At 37.9% G+C, this 24,456-nt stretch overlaps 1 protein-coding gene across 4 annotated transcripts in view; it reads left to right on the forward strand.

Annotated features, from left to right (window-relative positions):
- The window catches only part of TBX4 (T-box transcription factor 4), a 228,245-nt gene that overhangs the window by 161,972 nt on the left and 41,817 nt on the right, over positions 1 to 24,456 (forward strand). For all 4 annotated transcript variants that reach the window (XM_089676641.1, XM_089676640.1, XM_089676643.1 and 1 more), the window contains exons 4-5: positions 806 to 925; positions 13,064 to 13,211. In XM_089676641.1, the coding sequence (XP_089532767.1) occupies positions 806 to 925; positions 13,064 to 13,211 (268 nt within the window). The remainder of the gene's footprint in view (positions 1 to 805; positions 926 to 13,063; positions 13,212 to 24,456) is intronic.

Raw genomic sequence — 24,456 nt, forward strand, 5'->3', positions numbered from 1 at the left:
TTAGGTAAGTATATCTCTGCAGTGCAACCCGTAGACAAAAACAAGCAGTTAACCCACGCAGTGCAGGGCACAAGCCCACTTCATGGGAAAATAAAACATTTTCCTGGAGTTCATCTTTACAGAACCTTTCTCCTCATCTCCCTAATATACTGTAATTTTTTTGTTTTGTTTTTTTGTACTTATTGAACAGATATACCAAAAAAAAATGCTTTCAATTGTGCACTTAACAGTCAAAAAGGAATAAATGAAAGTAGTTTATTAGTAGGGTTTACAAGCACTGTTAAACATAAATGCTCATTTTAGCAATATTTTTTAGATTTTTCTGCAATTCATTTAATTACGCCATAATGACATAGATTGGTTGTAAAGAAAAGCTAAGTCAAATTGTATTTTTTTCTTTTTTGTTCCATCAGAGCAGATCAAACTGAAAAACCTGACTTCAGCTACCCTCTTTTAAAGATAGTTTATTATGATCCTACAGATGCACATACATTTTCCATCATTGACTGAGTAAACAATTTGTTCTATAAAGATGTAGAAAAGTACAACGTAAATGCTGTTTGTGTTGGTTATCAAGTGCTTTTGCCAATTATGACTTGAAGTTCAGATCACAGTTAAAAGGCCATACAAGGGGAAATCCACAAAACAACAAAGAGTTCACAAAGATTTTCTTAAGGCTGTATGTTCTTAAGTCAGAACAGAATATGGATTAAATGATATACTTTATAGGTTAGGTATTGAGATTCTAAACTGTGTGCTATTCTACATAGTTTGTATCTGTAATGAGCCTGTTTTTCCCTTGCAGAAGAATGTTTCCCAGCTACAAAGTTAAAGTCACTGGGATGAACCCCAAGACTAAATACATTCTACTCATAGACATTGTTCCCGCTGATGATCACCGGTACAAATTCTGTGACAACAAATGGTAAGAAGTCTTTTTTTTTCTATCATTTTCTAATGATTATGTATATGAGGTGTTCAAGTCAAACTGGGACTTTTGAGTTTTTATACTAAAAGAACAAATTTCAAGGAGTGGAAACTGTTTTTTTTTTACATACTTCCCTGCTATATTTATACACCTATCCCAGGTTTAACTAATGCCTGCAATGCTTTGGCATAGAAAGATTTGTCAGTACACCTGAACCATCCTAGGGCAGCCTGCTTCACTTTGTCATCAGTGCTGAAATTCTGATCTCTGAAGAACTCTTTTAGGGGTCCAAACAAGTGGAATCTGTGGATGCAACTGTTCCAAATTTTTTTGGTGCTGGTGAGTCCGCATGCTTCTGCTGCATTGATGCTCGTTTTGATTCTGGAGGGAAATGATGCGCCCAGGTTTCATCACATGTAATGATGCGATCCAAAAAATCCTGGCCTTCCCTGTCAAAATGCTCCTTCAATGCATGCTTCAAGTCTTCTGTGCCAGTCAAAAACAGAAAGCTGTCTTGCTACCCAGTGTGCGCTAACTTTTAAAAAATGAAAATGTTCGTGGATGATTGCGTTCACCATTCCCACAAAAAAGATTTGTGTTTTGTGCAATTTCAGGACAGGTTATGCATTGATTATCCAGGATCAGGCGTTCACAGGAATGACTGCTGTTGGTTGGCAATTACCACAGCTGGGATCATCACTGACAGGTGTACGCCCATCTTTGAAACATGTACACCATTCAAATGATTACTGCAGATGAGCGTCTCATCACCGTACTATGCTTAAAATCTTCTGTAGACATCCGCAGGTTTTATGCCTTCATTCCCAAGAAACTTCATCACCACACACTGTTCCATGCATGCAGTAACACTGTTGTCTGCCATCTTGATTAATGGTTTCTGAACTGGTCTATTAATAGGACACACTTGTCACTTACTACTGTGTGTAGTACCACCACGTTAGCATCCCTTTTTATACCTGTAGAATTAAAAGTCCTGGCTTGACTTGAATGCCATATATATATATATATATATATATATATATATTTAATATGGTCAATAGTAATAACCTTATTGCCAGTAATCACATTGTAATGTGACAAAAACATGTACAACATCAATATTATGTCCTGCATATTCTCTTAAAAATTGACAACTTGCTTTAGGGTGTCATTTACTTGTTGGGTCCTGCCAAGCAAGTCCAGACATTATGAATGTGTGTATCATTTCATAAGATTTGATTTCTGGACGAAAATTCAATTTACAGAGATTCAGATGTATACAAATCTCTGAATGGACATAGTAACAGATGTCAACGAATCTGAAAAGAGTTAATGAAATTACCAAAGGAATTTATTTTATTTGGATGATGTTTCATGACGAGGTAGCAGTTTGGGCCCAAGGGAAAATTAATTCAGTTTTTTCATTTGTTTGATAATTCATATTAGAGTAAAGTTGTGATTTAAATTGAATTTGTAATTTTCACAGTCAGTCAGTTCAGTTACACACAGGGGCAGACTGACCATTTGGAAACTCGGGCACTGCCCGAGGGCCCGGGGTCAGTAGGGGGCCCCATGAGATGACCCTGGTACCTTTTTCATAGGCTTTTTTGAGTTTGGGCAAGGATACAAGGGCCCCATGATCCCCAATTGCCCGGGGGCCCCATGAGTTGTCAGTCCGCCCCTGTTCCACAGTCTAATGCAAATCTTAGGCTTGAGCTGATTATAGCTGTATTAGTGCACTTGCGACACAATTGATTACTGTCTTTGATACTTTTTTTTTCATTTGCACTAGCATTACATTTTTCAGGAAAGCTTGTCCTGAAAAATTGTATGTTAGTGCAAATAAATAAAGCCTTATGGACAGTACTCAATTGTTCCTGTCTTATGTTTGAAAAATTCAGGGCCATCGAATTTTGCATTATTTATTCTGTTGAGCTGAAAATATTGAATGGTTTCATGAATTCAATGGTTATATGAATAAAAAATCCACGCAAAATATTGAAGCCTAAGACTAATATTTAGCAATCTTTTTAAAAATGCTAAATTTTTTAAATCCAACTAGACCAATGAATATACAGAGCAAATGCTGAAAACAAACTGATTCAATATAACAAATATTTACAGGTGAAACTCAAAAAATTAGAATATCGTGCAAAAGTTCATTTATTTCAGTAATGCAACTTAAAAGCTGAAACTAATATATGAGATAGACTCATTACATGCAAAGCAAGATAGTTCAAGCCGTGATTTGTCATAATTGTGATGATTATGGCTTACAGTTTACGAAAACCCCAAATCCACAATCTCAGAAAATTAGAATATTACATGCAATCAATAAAACAAGGATTGTGCATAGAACAATATCGGACCTCTGAAAAGTATAAGCATGCATATGTACTCAGTACTTGGTTTGGGCACGTTTGCAGCAATTACTGCCTCAATGCGGCGTGGCAGAGAAGAGATCAGCCTGTGGCACTGCTGAGGTGTTATGGAAGACCAGGATGCTTCAATACCGGCCTTCAGCTCTTCTGCATTGTTCGGTCTCATGTCTCTCATCTTTCTCTTGGCAATGCCCATAGATTCTCTATGGGGTTCAGATCAGGCAAGTTTGCTGGCCAATCAAGCACAGTAATCCCACGGTCATTGAACCAGGTTTTGGTGCTTTTGGCAGTGTGGGCAGGTGCCAAGTCCTGCTGGAAAATGAAGTCAGCATCCCCATAAAGCTTGTCTGCGGAAAGAAGCATGAAGTGCTCCAAAATCTCCTGGTAGACGGCTGCGTTGACCCTGGACTTAATGAAGCACAGTGGACCAACACCAGCAGATGACATGGCTCCCCAAATCAACACAGACTGTGGAAACTTCACACTGGACTTCAAGCATCTTGCAGTGTGTGCAGCTCCATTCTTCCTCCATACTCTGGGTCCTTGGTTTCCAAATGAGATGCAAAAGTTGCTCTCATCAGAAAAGAGGACTTTGGACCACTGAGCAACAGACCAAGTCTGTTTTTTTTAGCCCAGGTAAGACACTTCTGACATTGTTTGTTGTTCAGGAGCGGCTTGACAAGAGGAATACGACATTTGAAGCCCATGTCTAGGATCCGTCTGTGTGTGGTGGCTCTTGATGGACTGACTCCAGCCTCAGTCCACTCCTTGTGAAAGTCCCCAAAACTTTTGAATGGCCTTTTCCTGACAATCCTCTCCAGGCTGCGGTCATCCTTGCTGCTTGTGCATCTTTTTCTTCCACACTTTTCCCTTCCACATAACTTTCTATTAATGTGCTTTGATACAGCACTTTGGGAACATCCAACTTCTTTTGCAATTACCTTTTGAGGCTTTCCCTCCTTATGGAGGGTGTCAGTGATGGTTTTCTGCACAACTGTCAGGTCAGCAGTCTATCCCATGATTGTGATTCCTATTGAACCAGACTGAGAGACCATTTAAAGGCTCAGGAACCCTTTGCAGGTGTTATGGCTTAATTAGAGTGGGACACTTTGAGCCTAGAATATTGCACCTTTTCACAATATTCTAATATTCTGAGATTGTGGATTTGGGGTTTTCATGAGCTGTAAGCCATAATCATCACAATTATGACAAATCACGGCTTGAACTATCTTGCTTTGCATGTAATGAGTCTATTGCATATATTACTTTCACCTTTTAAGCTGCATTACTGAAATAAATGAACTTTTGCACGATATTCTAATTTTTCGAGTTTCACCTGTATATTGTATAAGCGCTGAGCAAACTGTTGGAGCTATATAAATCCTGTATAATAATAACATAATAATGATGAAACAAAATTGTTCAATAAACGAATGCATCTGTCTACCTGAAATACAGATGCAATTAGTGTGTTCTTATAACATCACTATCATATGGCTTCTTGTTGGTTGATACAGTATGTATGGATAGTTTAGTTTGGCTACAACTTAGCTGCGAACACTAAATTTCGGTAGGGACACTCCACCTTAAGACAGGGCCCCTACACATACAGTCATGGCCGAAATTGTTGGCACCCTTGATATTTTTCCTGAAAATCAAGTATTTCACACAAAAAAGGTATTGCATTAACACATGTTTTGCTATACACATGTTTATTCCCTTTGTATGTATTGGAACAAATATAAAACAGAGGCAGAAAAGCAAATATGACATAATGTCACACAAAACCCCAAAAATGGGCTGGACAAAAGTATTGGCACCCTTAACTTAATATTTGGTTGCACACCCTTTGGAAAACATAACTGAAATCAGTCGCTTCCTATAACCATCAATAAGCTTCTGACACCTCTCACCCGGAATTTTGGACCACTCTTCCTTTGCAAACAGCTCCAGGTCTCTCTTATTGGAAGGACACCTTTTCCCAACAGCAATTTTAAGATCTCTCCACAGGTGTTCAATGGGATTTAGATCTGGGCTCATTGCTGGCCACTTCAGAACTCTCCAGCGCTTCTTTGCCATCCATTTCTGAGTGCTTTTTGACGTATGTTTGGGGTCATTGTCCTGCTGGAAGACCCAGGATCTTGGACGCAAACCCAGCTTTCTGACACTGGGCCCTACAGTGCGACCCAAAATCCTTTGGTAATCCTCAGATTTCATGATGCCTTGCACACAGTCAAGGCACCCAGTGCCAGAGGCAGCAAAACAACCCCAAAACATCATTGAACCTCCACCATATTTTACCGTAGGTACTGTGTTTTGTTCTTTGTAGGCCTCATTCCGTTTTCGGTAAACAGTAGAATGATGTGCTTTACCGAAAAGCTCTATCTTGGTCTCATCTGTCCACAAGACGTTTTCCCAGAAGGCTTTTGGCTTACTCAAGTACATTTTGGCAAACTGTAGTCTTGCTTTTTTATGTCTCTGTGTCAGCAGTGGGGTCCTCCTGGGTCTCCTGCCATAGCGTTTCATTTCATTTAAATGTCGACGGATAGTTCGCGCTGACACTGATGCTCCCTGAGCCTGCAGGACAGCTTGAATGTCTTTGGAACATGTTTGGGGCTGCTTATCCACCATCCGGACTATTCTGCGTTGCAATCTTTCATCAATTTTCCTCATCCGTCCACGACCAGGGAGATTAGCTACAGTGCCATGGGTTGCAAACTTCTTGATAATGTTGCGCACTGTGGACAAAGGCAAATCTAGTTCTCTGGAGATGGACTTGTAACCTTGAGATTGTTGATATTTTGCCACAATTTTGGTTCTCAGGTCCTCAGACAGTTCTCGTCTCCTCTTTCTGTTGTCCATGCTTAGTGTGGCACAGACAGACACACAATGCAAAGGTTAAGTGAACGTCTCTCCTTTTTATCTGCTTTCAGGTGTGATTTCTATATTGCCCACACCTGTTACTTGCCCCAGGTGAGTTTACAGGAGCATCACATGCTTGTAACATTCTTATTTATCCGCAGTTGTGAAAGGGTGCCAATACTTTTGTCCAGCCCATTTTTGGAGGTTTGTGTGACATTATGTCGAATTTGCTTTCTTTCCTCCCTTTTTTTGTTTTGTCCCAATACACACAAAGGGAATAAACATGTGTATAGCAAAACATGTGTTAATGCAATACGTTTCGTGAGAAATACATGATTTCCTGGAGAAATATCAAGGGTGCCAACAATTTCGGCCATGACTGTATAAGATAGATGGATCGATAGACACAATTATTACAATTACTTTCTCCTTTGTTACCCGGTATCTAATAGGCTAATAACACTTTGTAAATCATGTATTGGCTTGTTCTCTGACATGTAGTAGGTTAAAGTGGGCTGTAAATTACTTAGTTTCTAGTGGTGTTGGAAAGGATGTCATTTGTTCCCTGGTTTCATAAATCGATTGCAAGTCACTTTCTCTTTTATTACCTGCCATTATCTTTATTACCAAATTGTAAATGATCTTTTAATTAGCCAAGTAAATGGCAATGAATATGGTTTCACATAATTTATTTCATATCTGCTTGAAAAATAGTCTGTTCTTGATAATATGCCCTTTTATCCCTATATCAAGTGGACACTTAAGGTTCTTTTCTAATGTGCCCCATTACCAACTGACATTACATGCTCCCAGTATTTCCGGGAGCATGTGACAAAGTAACTTGAAAAAATGTCAAAACCTGTTTAAAATTGTCATAATCTGCCCAGTACCATATACCTTTTTATTATGTGTTATGGCTTGGCACATCTAATGCAGAGTTGCAGAGGCTTTTTATTTCCCCTAGTTTGCATCACTCTGATCCTGATCAAGGAAACACACTATTTAATATACTGTACCCTGGGGAGAATTTTCCAGAACATTATAAAATGATGTCCTATGTGTAGCCAAAAAAGATTAAACATTTTTTCCCTCTTACCTTGTTAAAATAAACTGGCCACAATCTTGTGCAGTTCTATTTAGAGGATACCATAAAAAGCATAAGCTGAAGTTATGCTCACTTTGACTTACCATTATGAAGAGTAGGCCAAGGCCAAAGGTGGCATAGATAATGAGGGAGATTCTTCTTTTATAATCATCAGCCATTTAACTCCCCACCATCAATAGCAATAGTCAGCTAATGTAAGCTTAGTTACACACTGTCACAATATTCTAGGCCAAGTTAGAACCAGTAATTATTTTCTGTAAATAAGGTAAACCTATCAGAGGGGTGCTTGGGATCTAAATCTTGTGAGGTTGCACACTTCACCTATCAAAGTCTGGCTTTGCAGGTTAGTGTCAGGTTTGCTTTAAATATTTTTGCTGCTGTCTACCACTTGAGTTCCAGGTAACATTTAACAGTAGGGCCTGGAAAGTTAACAATTTTCCTAAGCACTGTTTTGAAGTGGAATCAAGCACTGGAACCACTGGCTGCCAGCTGAGGACCAGCAATAGGTTCAGAGGCTGAATCAATTAGTTCCTGGGCATCTGTCCATTCTACAGAGTGCACCATAGAAGTGGACTGTAGAAGAAAGTATAATTATAAAAGCAGAGGATATTATTCTTGGGGAAATGGTTCCAGTGTTTTCAATCAAGAAATGTTTACACCTCATCACATAAGCTGGTATCTCTTTACTATGACCCTATTGCATTTAAAAACTTGTACATACTAAAGGATGGACCATATCACACTATTTTAACCTTTTTTCATCTCTGTTTCCTCTATATATTGATGAATATCCTTACCACGCTCTGTTGACCACCCAGCTCCACCAGTTAAATATTGCTTGGTTAGCAGAGTACAGTGCACCTAAGACGGGATGATCCAAGTGTACGCAAGTGCTCTGTACCTCTTTATCAAATTTCCATCTGTAATAGCAATTCTTCACATAAAACACATCACTGCCATATAAATAAATCAGAAAAAAGTGCAGCGCTAAAAAAATATCATAGAACAATAAAATTAAGGAAAATTACTCTCTACGCTTTTGCGTTATTCTGAATGAGAATAAATAATGAGTGACTAAAGTGAACAAACAACAATGGATAATGCAATAGGTGAAGCGCTCTATGGCAGTGCTATAGTGAAGTAAAAAAACAATAATATGCAAAAATATATAATGTGGTGCTGAGATTGCAGCTTAATGGTGACAAATATCATGACTGTAGTTGTAGTGATGCAAATCAACAAATGAAACAAGGTGAAGCAAATCTGAAACAAATTACAAAACCAATAATCAATAGTGTAAATAAAGTCCAAAAGAAGATCGTGACATCCAGTGATAAATGATTCCGTGATAGTTTCTTCTTTATAATGCACTCACCAGAAGAGCATAAAAAATGCACATAGAAAGCAGTGGTAATAATATCCTCCAGAACAAGTCAACCTATTTCACCGTCAGGCACAGATATGAAGCTGTCATACATCAGAAATGGGAGATACCTCCAAAAAACATTTGTACTCAGCATGAGAATTAGCCACACCTTGAAGGGAAAAGCTCACAAAATAGCCCGGAGAGAGAAATCTCTAATGGTATAATATTTTTATTAAGATAATGAAAGCATCCACGTGGAGCATAAAACAAAGGTAAAATCACTTACAAAGATGGTCGCTGGACCATCGTATGGACATGGCGGCATGACGTCAGCACGTAGGCTTCTTCCTGATGCGTTTTGTGCACACGCACATTATCAAAGGGATCCGCGGAGGATTCACTTCACTATAGCACCGCCATAGAGCGCTTCACCTATTGCATTATTCATTGTTGTTTGTTCACTTTAGTCACTCATTATTTATTCTCATTCAGTATAACGCAAAAGCGTAGAGTCATTTTCCTCCATTTTATTGTTCTACGATTTTTTTTTAGTGCTGCACTTTTTCTGATTTATTGCTATTGAGGATATAGAGGGTTGTCCTGTTTGTGCTAGTGGCTGTTCTTACTTAATCCCTACCTGTGCGCTCACTGTCATTTTCCATTTTTCACTGTCATATAAATGCCACAGCTTGGATAAATAGGGGTATTGCACACTAAGATAATGGTATGGTATTCATTCACACCTCCTTCATGACCAGGCCATTTTTTTTGCTATTCAGCACTGCACTACTTTAACTGGCAATCATGCGGTCATGCAAATAGAGCTTTCTTTTGGTGGTATGTGATCATCATTGGGATTTTTATTTTTTGCAATATAAGATTAAAAAGACCAAAAATTTTGAAAAAAAATTTTTTTTTTACCTTTTGGTATAAAACATATCCATTAAAAAATTAAAGGAAAAAACAAATGTCTTCATAAATTTTGGCTAAAATGTATTCTGCTACATGTCTTTGTTAAAAAAAACCCAATAAGTGTATATTGATTGGTTTGCGTGAAAGTTACAGCATCTACAAAGTATGGTGCATACATTGATTTATTTTTTATACTATTAAACGCGGTGATCAGTGAATTATACTGGGGCTGCGGTAGTCCCAAGGCAATCTGACACTAACTGTGTGTGTGTGTGTGGGGGGGGGGGTAACTGACTAACTGCCACTGACATCACCAGTGGCATTAATACAAAGATCAGTGATAATACTATACACTGTCACTGTACTAATGACACTGGCTGGAAAGGGGTTAATATCTAGGGCGCTCAAGCGATTAAATATTTGTATAACTATGTGCAATATGTGTACAGTATGCTGATTTTACCAAGAGATCTCTTTGGTTTTTTGTTATCCCTGCTCTGCAGGGATGAGAAGCAGAGAGATTGTTCCCTCTGTACAGAGCCCTATGTTGATTTTCAACACAGGGCTCTGGGCTGTGATTGCACACAGCCGATCAGTAGGTCCTGGCCATGAACCAATGGCTGGGACTTGCTGGCAGACACAATCACAGTGGGTGCACGCTCCCTATACCTGGAAGTAGGCAGCAATGTACCAGTATATCGCTGTGTCTGCATGGGCTACCCATCAACAGTACAGTGCGGACGAGTAGTCCAGAAGCAGTATATTCTATACTGCTGGTTGTGTACCACACATGCTCTGTAAATCCTTTAGAATATTTTTTTTATTTTTTATAACAAAAAAAGGAGCCCGTAGCTCATTAAAAGTGACAACCCACTTTGGAGAATGTTTGACCAATCTGGTTGTTTACAGGATGATTTGATAGGCCCTTCCACAACCATGCCCAAGCCTGTCTGGTCCTATATTTCCCATTAGACAGCTTATTTTAACAAACAACAAGTTCACCAGATGCAAAGTTGAATGCTTGTAAAAAAATTTATTTAGAAAGATCTTTGGTAGATGGATCACACATGGCTAGCTTGCCCCGATGTAGTGCCCCTAGAAAGTTTTACTTTTAAAGGAATGTTGATGATTTCTTTTAATATCTCACATCTACTTGGATGAATTAGTTTTAAAGAATGAGTTATGCTAGCCATACACAGCTTGAATTATAGCCATTTCCTGTGGAATCAAGTAGATTGCTAACTGGGGGTGGCCCATCTGCAATACTTCAATCTGAAAATTGAATAATCCAGGCAGAAAATTATTGGTGGAAGAGTGACTGCAGCCAGATGTAGTCACTGTGTTGGTATTCTTACAGCCAAAGGAGTAGTAGTTGTCAAAATACGTTAGGGCCATCTATTGATTTCTCTCACAGCCCACTGGGATGAACAAGAGAAATCTTAACATATTTATTATTACAGGTATTTATATAGCACCATCAATTTACGCAGCACTTTACATATATATTGTACATTCACATCAGTCCCTAACCCTCAAGGGGTGTACAATCTAAGGTCCCTAACTCACATTCATACATACACATACTAGGGCCAATTTAGACAGGAGACAATTAACCTACCAGCATATCTTTAGATAACATACTGTATATGGCTAGCCTTAACTATAGATTCAAATACAACTAAATAGAAACAACTCAGCACATTTCAACACTGATAAGGGCTGAGTTTTTACATAGACGTTAGCTGTTCTGTGATATATAATGAGCTGAGGGCTGTAAACCAAAAGGTGCATACTACTATTGATAATTCAAAGAACACAATGTCCCCTAGCAACTGATTGTATTTTATATTAAATCAGTGAGAACATTGAAAGACAATTACTGATTTTCCTATATGAGTTACTGCTAATTGCACACTACTCTTTGCTTTATTAAAGGATTTCCTGCTTTCAGCTAAATAATGGAAAATCATGTCAACTCAGGTGAAGTATAAAGTCCAACTCATCTGGTCAGTTGTTGCAATACATTCAATGACCACCTATATATATAATGAGAAAATGATAGAAAAAACACCAGAAACCTATCATTGTAGGAACGATGCTGGTTTATTGCTGTTAAGTATTACGTTAATCCCAATTTTCATAAACTAGGCCTTCAATAATACAACAATAGATACAGTACATGCAATTCATTTCGCTACGAATTGAAATTCAAACACAAGTTTTGTTATTAGGATGTATCCAAATCACAATAGTAATGAATTTCACTGAATCTGAAACAAATTATAAGGAAACAAACTATCTGAATTCAAATTTGACAATGAATTTGAATTTCAAATACAATAAAATGGAAAGGATATAGCTATCCTCCAAAATTCAAATTTCAAATAGCATAGAATGAAACAGAAAGAATTTAGCCGTCTTCTGAAATATAAATTTTTCATAGAATAGAATAAAACAGAAAGAATATAGCCGTCTTCCGAAATTCGAATTTCAAATAAAATAGAATAGAAAGAATATAGCTATCCTCCTCCAAAATTCAAATTTCGAATAGTATAGAATAAAATAGAAAGAATTTAGCCTTCTTCTGAAATTCGAATTTTGAATTGAATAGAATAAAATAGAAAGAATATAGCCATCTTTCAAAATTTTAATCTTTAATTAAATAGAATCAAATAAAACAAAAAGAATATAGCTGCCTTCTAAAGTTCAATAGAATAGAATACGATACAATAAAATAAAAATAATATAGCCATTTCCAAATTTCGAAATTTGAATTTTCAACAGAATAAAATAAAATAGAAATTATACATTTGAATTTTGAATAGACTAGCATAAAACAGAAAGAATATAGCCGTCTTTCAAAATTCAAATTCCAAATAGAACAGAATAAAATAGAAAACATATAGCCATCTTCCAAAATTCAATATTATAATAAAATAGAAAGAATATAGCTGTTTTCTGAAGTTTGAATTTGGAATACAATAGAATAAAATAGAATATAGCCGTCTTCCAGAATTTGAATTTTGAAATTTGAATTTCCAATTTTGAATAGAATAGAAAGAATATAGCAAATATTAAAATTCAAATTTCAAATAAAATAGAATAAAGTAGAAAAAATATGTCGCCATTTTCTGAAATTCGAATTTCAACATTTTAATTTTAATTTTTATTAAAACGAATAATTTTAACATAACAAATAGGGCGAAATTAAATTATTAACTTAATGAATGAATCCAAATCTAAACAAAATTTTCTGCTGTACACATCTCTATATAAAAATACACTATCCTTTCTCAGGATTGGTTGTCCAAGTCTCATTTTGTTGGACTTCTGAGCATTACAACATTTTGCACAACTGTGATTTACGCATACTGAGTTCTAATAAGCTTTCAGTTTATTCAAATGCACTCATAAATGATAATAATAGCACTCTCATGTAAGCCAACTTGTGTTTGTAGTTAATTGTCCTTTAAATCCTTATAATGTAGGCAACCCTTTTCTCTTTACAGGATGGTGGCTGGAAAAGCAGAGCCTGCAATGCCTGGAAGATTATATGTTCATCCAGATTCCCCGGCAACTGGAGCTCATTGGATGCGACAGCTGGTGTCATTTCAAAAACTAAAGTTGACCAACAACCATCTTGATCCTTTTGGACATGTAAGATAAAATCAAATTCTTTTGATGAGATTGATAAAAGATAGTAGAGTGACAAAATACTCTCAGACTATACCATTTATAATAATACTTACCACTGAACAACTATAGTCTAAAGATTATAATACATGTTGTACAGTGTGCATCTCTATCTTCAAAAGTAATGTTTTGGGACCATTTTTGTTTTTCTCATGTACTGCTTTAAATATTATCTGACAATCTGTTTTAATTCTCTTTGTATAATTTATTTTGTTACAAAGATATATTTTTTAACTATCGCGTTATTATTTTTTTTACATACAGTAAATAGATGAAAATCTTAACTCCCTTTTTGCACTTGTGGTATTTTTTACATTTGAGAAATGTGAGTTCCTGTTTTGAAAATCCTACTTGTCTAACTATTATGCTGATATAATGGTTTCAATATATTTTGAGTCACTGACCTGACACAAGTTTGCAGATCAGGATTTTTACATTTTCTCTCATTATACTTGTGTGTTTGTTACAGTTCATTGACTAAGAAAGTATAAAGCTGTCTCGATTTATTAAAAACGTTGTGCAGATACATATCTATTTCATGTTAAGTAAGCTATATCCGACATAAGGCTGAGGCAACATGCTGAGGCTGTGTTCGCATGTAGGAGCAGATACCCAGTGCTTGGACAACGTTCCAAATGTTCTCTGAGAAGGGAAGCCTGAAGCTGTTAATGGCCAATCACCACCCACCAAAATATATTTATACTAATGACACTAGTTGAACATTTGTGAATATTTTATCAGAGGCAAAGCTCTTTTAAATCGGCCACACAAAGTGAATTTAGTGTGTTGTATTTCAAAGGTTTTTATTGTTGTCTTTGTCTCTCTACGGGGACGGACAGTGAGTGAAATCCATCATTTTGAAGGGAAATCTCTAGAATTGAATGCAGAAGACATAAAGAACATGACTACAATTTAACTATCCCATACTCACTTTGGCCTACTCAAACTATGACAATTTAAGCAATTACAAACAATCAAATGCAGCTGCAGTGGCAGGACACATTCTTACAGGACAGCCTTTGTCCTGCAGGGCAGGATTTGTGTTTGAGCAGAGAAACGAATTGGCTGGATATGACTTAAAATTACTTCAATACTATATTTGACATTGTTCATATTACTTTGTGCTGAGGCTGTTTTCAGGTGCCATCAGCTGAATGGAGCCCAGAGCAGCTGAAATGTATGATATAGCTTTCCCTGTCAGATCAAGTTATGTGTTAGATGGTGTTAGCTAAAGTTCTGCCCCTTGTGCTCCTGGCAACCAGCTTGTCTATCTTGGTCCCTTGTCTTGGGTTATACAAGGATAGGTGGGCAGCACTAAATGGGGAGTCATAGAGAAAAGTCTAACCCAAGGAGTGTGAGGCTGGAGATCCCCTATCACAATGGGCTATAAACTATGCTGCATCATGAGCTGTGAGTACCTTTGAATACAAGAACATCCCTTAAGGATGAGAGATTTAGGAAGATACTGTACATTTAACTAATTTTGGACTAATTTAGCATCTTGCTAAAGAGTTATGTTCTGCACCACCTCAAATGGATTGTTTTGCCATCTAGTTGGAGTAGATAAGAATATTTTTATTTCATTTATTCTTTTGCTTATTGCCATTTTTATGGAAAGACTATTTTTTTCTAATATGAATACACCTGGACTTTTAATTTTTTTGTACTGGACTGGAGAAGAGAGTGTATGGAGTGTTCAACACTGGTGTGGGGACTGTAGTGTAGGAAGGGCTAGTAAAATCTGGTTTCCACTTTGATCTAGAAGGGGTAAAGTGAGTAAACAGGACTTCACTCCTAGGCTATGCCTGAATTTGTGAAACATAGGATTCTTGAAATATTTATAATATAAATATTCAGAGCACTGAGTTGGTTTTAAAACCTTCCCTTCCTGTGTCTGCTCTTGTGCCTCTGGATTTGTCTGGCTAGCCTTGGGCTCCCTTCAGAAGACACTTACTTGATTTCATATTCTTAAGCCCCAATGATGGTTCCTCAGTCCTACACTGGTCTTTTACAGACTTTTTGTGCTACCTATGAAAAGTTACTCCTTGGGAGGGGCATGGAAGTTGTTAACTCACCTTTCCAGCTTGTAGCAGCACACGATCCAACTGGTGAAAGTAGACCGTGCAATGGAGTTCTCCTATGTTACATAAGAACTATTTACCCAGCTGGAGCAAGAATTCCAGTCTACTTATGGAACAGCAGTTTGGAACTATGTCCTAAACCACTACTGTTCATGGGGGCAATTGCATTATTAACCCCTTGACGCCGACGTAACACAAATATGCGGCCTCACGGACCTGGGCTTTTTTCCGTGGGGCCGCATATTTGCGTACCTGTCTTTGTGCTGGGAGCGCGCCGCTCGGCGCGCTCCCAGCACCAAGACCGTGGTGTCACTGAGAGCCCCGGGTCCCGTTCTAACGATCGGGACCCGGGACTCCCGATTCCGGGTCACGTGATCGCTGTGACAGCCTCTGATTGGCTATCACAGTGATCACTCACTGTGCAGCCCGGCCCCCTTGTTTTCTCTCTCTCTATGAATGGAGAAGAGAGATACATTGTATCTCTCGAACTCCTGACATAGAGAAATAAAAAAAAAGTTTGTAAAAAAAAAAAAAAAAGATAAATAAATATTAAAAAATAAAAGAAAAAATAAAGAAAAATACCTAGATCAAGGTTTGATCTAGTTCAGTACCAGGGTTAGTGTTTGGGTCAAGGTCAGGGTCAAAAGGTCAGGGTCAAAGGTCAGGGTCAAGGGCAAAGGTCAGGGTCAAAGGTCAGGATTTTAAAAAAAAATTGGTATCAGTGTCAGTTAGTGTTAATGTCAATGTCAGTGACAGTGTGTTTTATATATAAAAAAAAAGACAAAAACAAAATGCGCACTGTTGTTTCTGGACTGTACTACGGGTACAAACAACAAATAACATACACATATATGGTATCGCTGCGATCGTCAAGAACTGGAGAATGTATTTTGGGTTGTTCTTTGGTGGTAGGTTATGATCGTAACAAGAAACACACAGTTAAATTTAAAAAAATGATTTTTTTTACTATTTTGGCCCAGTTTTCCTTTAATAATAAAAAAAAATTAGCAGCTATCCATGACCATTTACCACCAAATGAAAGCCCAATTTGTCCTGAAAAAAACAAGGTATAATCCACCTGGATGTACAAAGTAGTTGTGACGATATGTACGGTTTTACTAACACGTCAACGTTGCAGAATTGTGCTTAGGCATTTAGATTTGTTTTACCCTTAGGCGTGAAGGGGTTAAGGAATTTCAGATTTGTTTTACTGACTTCGATTGTGGGCAACATATTTTTAAAGACTAAATAATTTTAGTTTGCCCTGGAGCTGAGAATTTGGAATTGTTTGTCTTTCATTGGCATCCAGAAGCAGGGCTTTTAATTTATTTCCCAGATCATCATTGCTATAATTAAAGGTATAAGAATTGTTGTTTTTTTGTATTGTCTGCATAACTGCCATTCTGTATATGTTTTTGTATTATGTTCAGTTTGTGTTAACTGAAGAATAGAAATTCTTTTGTTTTTGGTTGTTGTCTTTTGCCAAGTTGGGCTAGACAATGTTTTCTGCTACATTATTGTATGTATGGTTTGATTACATTCTGTTGTGCTGTTACCCATGCTTAATTTGTATTTAGGCATGGCACAGGACCCCTTATGGCTAAGTCCTGCCATTAGGATTCCTGGAAACCAGCCTGTCTATCTTTGTACCTTGTCCTAACTTATATAAGGACAGGTGGTGTAAGCAATGAAACCATAAAGAGAAGTATATTGCTGGAGATCCTTTATCACAATGGGCTATATATTATGCTGCATAATGAGCTATGATGTGAAGACTAAAGCTGTTAGATATTTTTAATTCAGCCTGCGAGATGAATGAAAAATATGTAACAGAATCCACAATTCACACTAACAGTGCAGAGGAACAAATGAAGGGGTTATTGTGTTCTGACAGCTGCCACTAATTGGATGCAGCCACTGTCTGGTCAACAATTTTTAGCCTGACTCCTTTGAGTTTTTAATCAAATCATTTTGGACTGCAGGAGTCCAAGACAGCCTTTGTTAGGAAACAGACAGTATTTGCTCAGTGTATGACCAGCTTAAGTTTTTATTATCTGAACCCAGCTGGCCACTGTGTTATGGAAGAGAGGGAAGTGAGTGCGAAGAACTTCACTCATAGGCTATACTTGGGTTATGAGACATGGGATCCTTGAAATTTGTACAGACAACCAGTGAAAAACCAACATATAGAGTGAGGGAGCTCGCCTTCAATGACTGGAACCTGTGTTCATGTTAATTGAGGTAGTTGTAACTGTAGATTTTGTGCCTAATACAACTGAGCAGTACCCAGTGACCATTGATGTGGTGTTCCCATTCCTATGCACAAGGGTGGCTGGGTCCACCACCCATCCACATCTGGAACGGTAGGTAGAAATTGAAAAAAGGTTTAGAATTTAATTGGGGATTAGGACTATTTTTACTGTTGCACCTCTATAGCCTATTGTAATCCTCAGGTTTCTGCAGGTAGAGGTTATGTTATGGGAAACCCAGATTTGCTCAAGTTTTCATATATGCCAAAGGGGCCCAGAGCACTGTTTTTTGAAAGATAACATTGTCAAGAAAATCTCCATGTATTCCTGAGATGAGCAGTTCCTGCCTGCAGGAGTTAGTCCTTAAATTGGTTTTTAATCTGCTATGCTCAGGCAGCTTCATTAGAAAGCACCACCATGAAAGTGTCATTGGCAGTCACCTTCTTTCTATGCTGATAGCCAAATTGGGAACTGTGTGTTCCAGTGTGCATGAGGCATGTTCTCAGCAAACTAGAGTCTCTCTTTTAGCCTTAGCGACCAACCTTTTTTTTTTGTCAGTTGTTCAACGAATTAAGTACTTAAAACATTGCCTAGTTCATACTGTGCGATAAATAGCTAGATCACAAACTGTAATTCATATATTTTTCTTTGTAGGAAATTATACCCAACAGGGTAGTGAAATGCATACAGTTAATTCTCTGTGAGGACCTTACTCTATTAACCCTAGTAATTCCTATGAATTATTAACACCAAATTTTAAGTTTACAGTCACAATTCTTTCTGTCCTAATAGTAGCTAATAGTAGATAGTAGCTAATTTAATCCACCAGCATCTCTGACAAAAATAGAACCTGTTTCAAAAAGAGATGACATTTTTCAACACTGTATTTCAAAATAGTTAGCCACTGTTAGGACAACACATTTCTAACTGGTTCCACTGATTTTAGGATTGAAGGATGTCAGACGAGAGGATGCCAACAGGGCACCCAAGACTCGAACTTTGACCAGTTCATCAGAAACTGGACGAAATTCAATCAATGTATGGCCAGCTTAAGTTTCATTGGTGAAGGGACTGGTATGAATTGATCTCCATGCTTTCCATAAATATAAAACTTTAACCAAAACATTTACATATTCCAACATAATATTCATTTTTATCTAAGGCAGTTACTGGATATTCAGGTATTTCTAGTCTACACAATTCATATTCAGGCAAAAAAGACATCAACAATCAACAAATACATTTCACAGATCCACTTTAATCCTTTCCACCTCCTCCAGTGTAGGATCATGCATATCCACAGGATTTACATCAGGGAGTCTTATCTTACAGATAGGCATGTGTCCAATATAAATGTTGATAGAATGGCCTGAGGATGACTGAAACTTCCACTTGAAGGATGAGGTTAATCTTTGAAGATTAAGAAAATGTATTTGTATTCAATGCAGTAATTGCATACTTTTTACTTCTATTGGAAAGGAATTTTAAGGCAGGCCATGTAGAAAGTCAGAATACTATATCTGGGAATAGCTAAAAATAAAAAAGAGCTTAAAGTGTTACTAAATCAAGGACCCTGTATTCACTATATCTGGTCTCCCCCAGTACACAGAACATGGAAATGCAAATATTTTAGTAAATATTAATTTCTAAGTACCTTTTCTCATCAGTAGTATATAGCAGTCTTGTGACTTCTATCAGTATCCAGCCAAGCACTGGTTAAAGCTTGTAGGAGACGTTTTAATTCTGCTCTAGGAATATTCAGGACCCCTGACTTCTGCCTGGACAGTGCTGATTGGTCCTGTGCTGATCACATGCACTCTCCCAAGAAAAAAAAAACCTTTCTAACAATACACACCAAACTGAACAAGTGTAGTGTGACTCCACACAATATATCCTAACAGGAGATAAGATGGGTGCACTGGAAGGAGAGGATCAGAGAAGTCAGGATCAAAAAGCCTTTTTACACAATGCAGAGGATTAACTTCTTCCACAATTAGTATAAAAGCATGCTTTACTGCATATACAGACTGATTTTACTGTTGTGGGTTTAGTAACACTTTAAGTTAGAAGATTAGACTCTTGGTTTAAGCTGTCCTGAGTAACATGACTAAAGAGACCTGAATGGGCACTTTGGCAGGTTCTCATGTAAGAAAATAAGACACACTGATAGTCACCTTTCCGGCACTCCCCAACATCTAAGTTATTGCATCCGAATGCTCAGTCCTAGCCTCATTCTGTAGGACATTGAAAAGTGTTAACCTCTTCTACCTCCTCAAAAGACAGTGCTTGGGATTGGTGATTGGGCAAAAAATCTAATCAAGTACATATTCTTAACTGTGAAAGTACCTTCTGTTGCCCTAAGCCCCCTCCAAAAGTCCCACTTCTTGTTAGAGCGTGGTTACATTTGTTCTCCATAGTCCCACTGAATGTAGGGACGTAGAAACCTTCCCTTGCTCACACCTGAGATGGACTAAAGACTAGGGACGATAGAGTATGGGATGTGTGGTGTGTTTAGAAGAAAAAAAAAGGAAGAAAAAAAGAACTTTACCACACCGATACCCTCAAAGGCAAAATCCTGGGAGGGAAGAACCCTTTTAGATCACTCCAAATATCCACTCTCCACCTTAAAGGCTTTTGTTCCAACTTTTAATTAATCAAAAAAGGTTCCCTTACATTAGGTTTCCCATGCTGGGTTTATCATCACTCAGGATAAAAAGACCAGCAGGATATCTGAAATGCTTTCCACACAGACTGCAATAACCAAGCCCTCTGGATATTTGCACAGACTTTCAGAACTCTCAGTTGATGGCATGGCCAGGTTGCCTGACACAGATTTTACCATTAGATAAGGAATAACACACCATAGCACCTATAGTCATATTCACATTAAGACTTGAATAAGGTACATTTTCTCCGTAACCATATTACCTGAAGGTATATACTGTGTTCAGTTTATATACGTTATAATTCTATCATTTGATTATTAACCATGTTCATAAATTATGTATATTGTCATTTGTTGTTTTAATCACATTTTCACATACCAGGCTTAATTGTATTTTATAGATTAACTTTCATACATCAGGCTCTGTACTGTGTATGGTGGCACTTTAGCATGTTTTACAGTGTCCATATCCCATATATGTAATTAATCATTTGGATGTCTCTTTGACTACCTCCGTATATATCAAGTTCATTGATACTCACATTTACTGGTTTATGGCAGCTTTTTTGTGCAATACTAAACATTGGATGGGAATTACTAAAACTGGAGCAAGCAAAATCTAGTGCAGCTCTGCATAGAAACCAATCAGCTTCCAGGTTTTATTGTCAAAGCTTATTCGAACAAAGTTAGAAGCTGATTGGCTGCCATGAACAGCTGCACCAGATTCTGAGTGCTCCAGTTTTAGTAAATCCCCCCATTGTATTTTTTTGTATTTTTATTCTCATGGAAAAATAACTCTCCTGCTTACAACTGAATTTTGTTTCTTCCCAAAAAACACACCTCCAGAGTCTAAATAACAATCCCCCAGGAAATAGTTTTAATGCTTTTTTTTAATTTTTTTATTTTTACACATTGATCAGCATTTTTAGTACCTGAGCAACCCTCCTAACTCTATTCCCTTACATGTGCTGCTGGGCCAACGGGCTCTCCATATGATTAATCAAAAGTGCAACCTTCGCTCTACCCCCACATATCACCCCAAGCTTCTGAGCTTCCATGCATCGGTGCATCATCCTGGAAGTGAAATCCTTAGATTGCACACCAACAACCTCAAAAGCTCTATAGTACCACCACTCACCAACACCTTTCCTTACTACCACTAGATACACAAAACTGATGATTTAAATATGAGCTTACAAACGGTAGTGGACCTATTATTATTATTATTATACAGGATTTATATAGCGCCAACAGTTTGCGCAGCACTTTACAATATAAGGGAGACAGTACAATTACAATACATTTCAGTACAGAAGGAATAGGAGGGCCCTGCTCGTGGAGCTTACAATCTAAAGGAAGGGGGAGGTGATATAAAAGGTGATAGCTGCAAGGGTTGATCTGGCGGAGGTGATTCAAGTACAGTTCTTAGGTGGAGGTGGGGTAGGCTTCCCTGAAGAAGTGAGTTTTCAAATATCGCCTAAAGGCAGACAGGGTGAGGGCTGACCGGACATGCTGTGGTAGGGAATTCCAGAGGATGGGAGAGGCTCTGGAGACCTATAAATACAAATTACAATTCACTCTATAACTCTTCATTTACCCCATATTTTTAAATGGGACTCCAGATTCCAGTAGGTTCCCCACCCACTGGAGACCAGGTGCTTTGCCAGGGGGTCCCCCTTGCCAAAGTACCCCCCACATTAAGGGCACATGGGCTTGTATGGTTCAGGGGGCACATGCTTGTCACCCCCCCCCTTTCTTGGCCATCCAGGCTACAAGTGTCTAGTATAGACCTAAATGGCCTTGTAAGAATTTTGAGGAGGACCTCACACTGTTTGTTTACATTCTCCTGTCAGTTGGGAATCCCTGGCTAACAGCTTAACATGTAGGTGGGGATGAGTCACTGGTTGTTAGTGCCTGCTCCCTAACAACAAGGAGGAAGCTATCATGTTTAGTAGTGGTAACAATATCACTGCTAAAGGACTCACTTCACACTACATCTGGTGGTTCGCTTAGCCACACTCAATTGTTCAGCTGTTCACACAGGATTCTTCACAGACTGTACACAGTGCAGACATTTCCCTTACTTTACTTCCCTTTCTGGTGGAATGTTCTTAGCTTATAGTGTTAGGCTATTTTCTCTATTGGTGAATGATAACTCTCATGGTTGATCTTGGCATGTTCTTATAACGTTTTTCTCTTAGGCTGGTAAAACCTACTTGCAGCGTCAGTTCCTCCTTGGCCACGCCCCTTGCTATGTTTTTCCCCACCATAGGGCTTAATCATAGAGGACCTCTACAATTAGGCCCAGGGACAGGGCGAAGCCAGCCAGAGTGGCTTGATCAAGGAGTACCTGAGGCCATTTCCATTCACTACTACACATTGAGCTCTTGATGTGAGGCCTCCTTATGTCACATGGCTAATTTTTTCTTGTATGTTAGGGAATGTTACATTTGCCCTGCAAAGACAACAAAGAAACTTTTAAACACATTACCAACATTACAAGTATCATTTGTTATGCTTGCATGAATATAGATCCCCAAGTGTGTTTTACACCTTTGTCCTGATGGAGTGAATACCAAAGGGCCACAAAAAAAATTTATGTTGTCTTTTTCCTGCTTTTATGATCAATGAATCATTACCTTTTTGAAGAGTACATTTGGAAGTACATCTTTTTCATACTGGTGCCTCTCAATAGTAGAAAAATTGTTTCACTGAATGATAGTATCAACATGCATATGGCCAGCGGTTGAACTGTGGCTACAGTCTTCTGGTCCCAAAACAAATGTCTGGTTTTGGAAACATTTAAAAAAAGAAAAATGTCATTATCTACAGTATATACACAAAAAATATTAAAATATATAATACTATGTGGGTCCTGGGATTCATTTTCTTTTCACGTTAGGGGTCATGAACACAGTTTTTTGATAAGAGCAAAGCAGCGCCTACGTTTTTGCCTTCCTCTGGATCAACAGATTTTATTTGTAGAAGTTAAACTGATTTTATAAGAAGGCTGAGGAGTATAGGTCTGTTTTAGTCTACCCAGCTTTGTAACTATAAACTAAGTGTTCTTCATATGTCTTTTATATTTCCATTTGCTGGATTTGTGTGCTTTACAGTTTGTTAAGGTGCATTTTAGTACATCTTTTTTCTCTAGCAGAATTTGTTTAAGAACCAGTTAAACACTCTTATCTGGTACAGTAATTAAAGTCAAGAATGCCAAGAATTTCATTCTGCAGTTTCCCCCTAAGGAAACAGGTGAAGAATCTACAGCTCAAGAATAAAATGTCAGCCCACTATGGCATTAGAGGGATATAAAAATATAAGTATTCACCATTTCAGGTACCAAAAAATAAAATTATAGCTGCTTGCTTTTTATAGCAAGATAAAAATATAAAGGAAACAAGGCAGAAAATTCAGTTCCACAGAGGCTGTTCGTTGCTTTAGGAAAAGAACAGTTTAAAGACGTAGACATTCTCTGTTTAATCTGTCTCAATTTTGCATTGGTAAAGTAATCCAAAATAATAAAGAATTTCTAAATATGCTTAAAAAGAATCTGTGGTATTCACCCTAATTTTTTTAAGTTCCTATTTGGGATTTTAAAGTTTACTGTCTTAATAGTAAGTATTATACCAATTAGACATGTGTGTTTTGTTTCGTAACGAATTGATTTTCATCTGAAAATTTATTTTAGGAGATTTACATGTATACAAATCTCTAAATGGACATAGTAATGAATGTAAACAAATCCAAAAAACGTTACAACAAAATTAACGAATGTATTTGTTTCACATGTACAAAGCTATTCATAATACTGCCCCAAACTACCTCACCGACCTGATATCCAAATACCACCCAACACGTACTCTTCGCTCCTCACAAGACCACCTACTCTCTAGCTCCGTAGACTCCTCCTCCCATGCCTGACTCCAGGACCTTTCCAGGACTTCCCCAATCCATCAGACTGTCACCTACCCTCCTCACCTTTAGGCGCACCCTGAAAACCCATCTCTTCAGGGAAGCCTACCCCGCCCTCACCTAACAACCAATCTCCACTCCTCCTACCACTCCATCCCCCACAGCCACTTCCTTGTGTACCACTATCCCTTCCCTCCCAGATTGTAAGCTCCAAGGAGCAGGGCCCTCGAACCCCTCGTGTATTGTATTGTTACTGTATTGTCTTATGTACTGTCCCCCACTACAATGTACAGCGCTGA

This window comes from Staurois parvus, unplaced genomic scaffold (genome assembly GCF_062004578.1).
Source record: "Staurois parvus isolate SC_StPar_1 unplaced genomic scaffold, SC_StPar_1.0 ptg000172l, whole genome shotgun sequence".
Lineage (NCBI taxonomy): Eukaryota > Metazoa > Chordata > Amphibia > Anura > Ranidae > Staurois > Staurois parvus.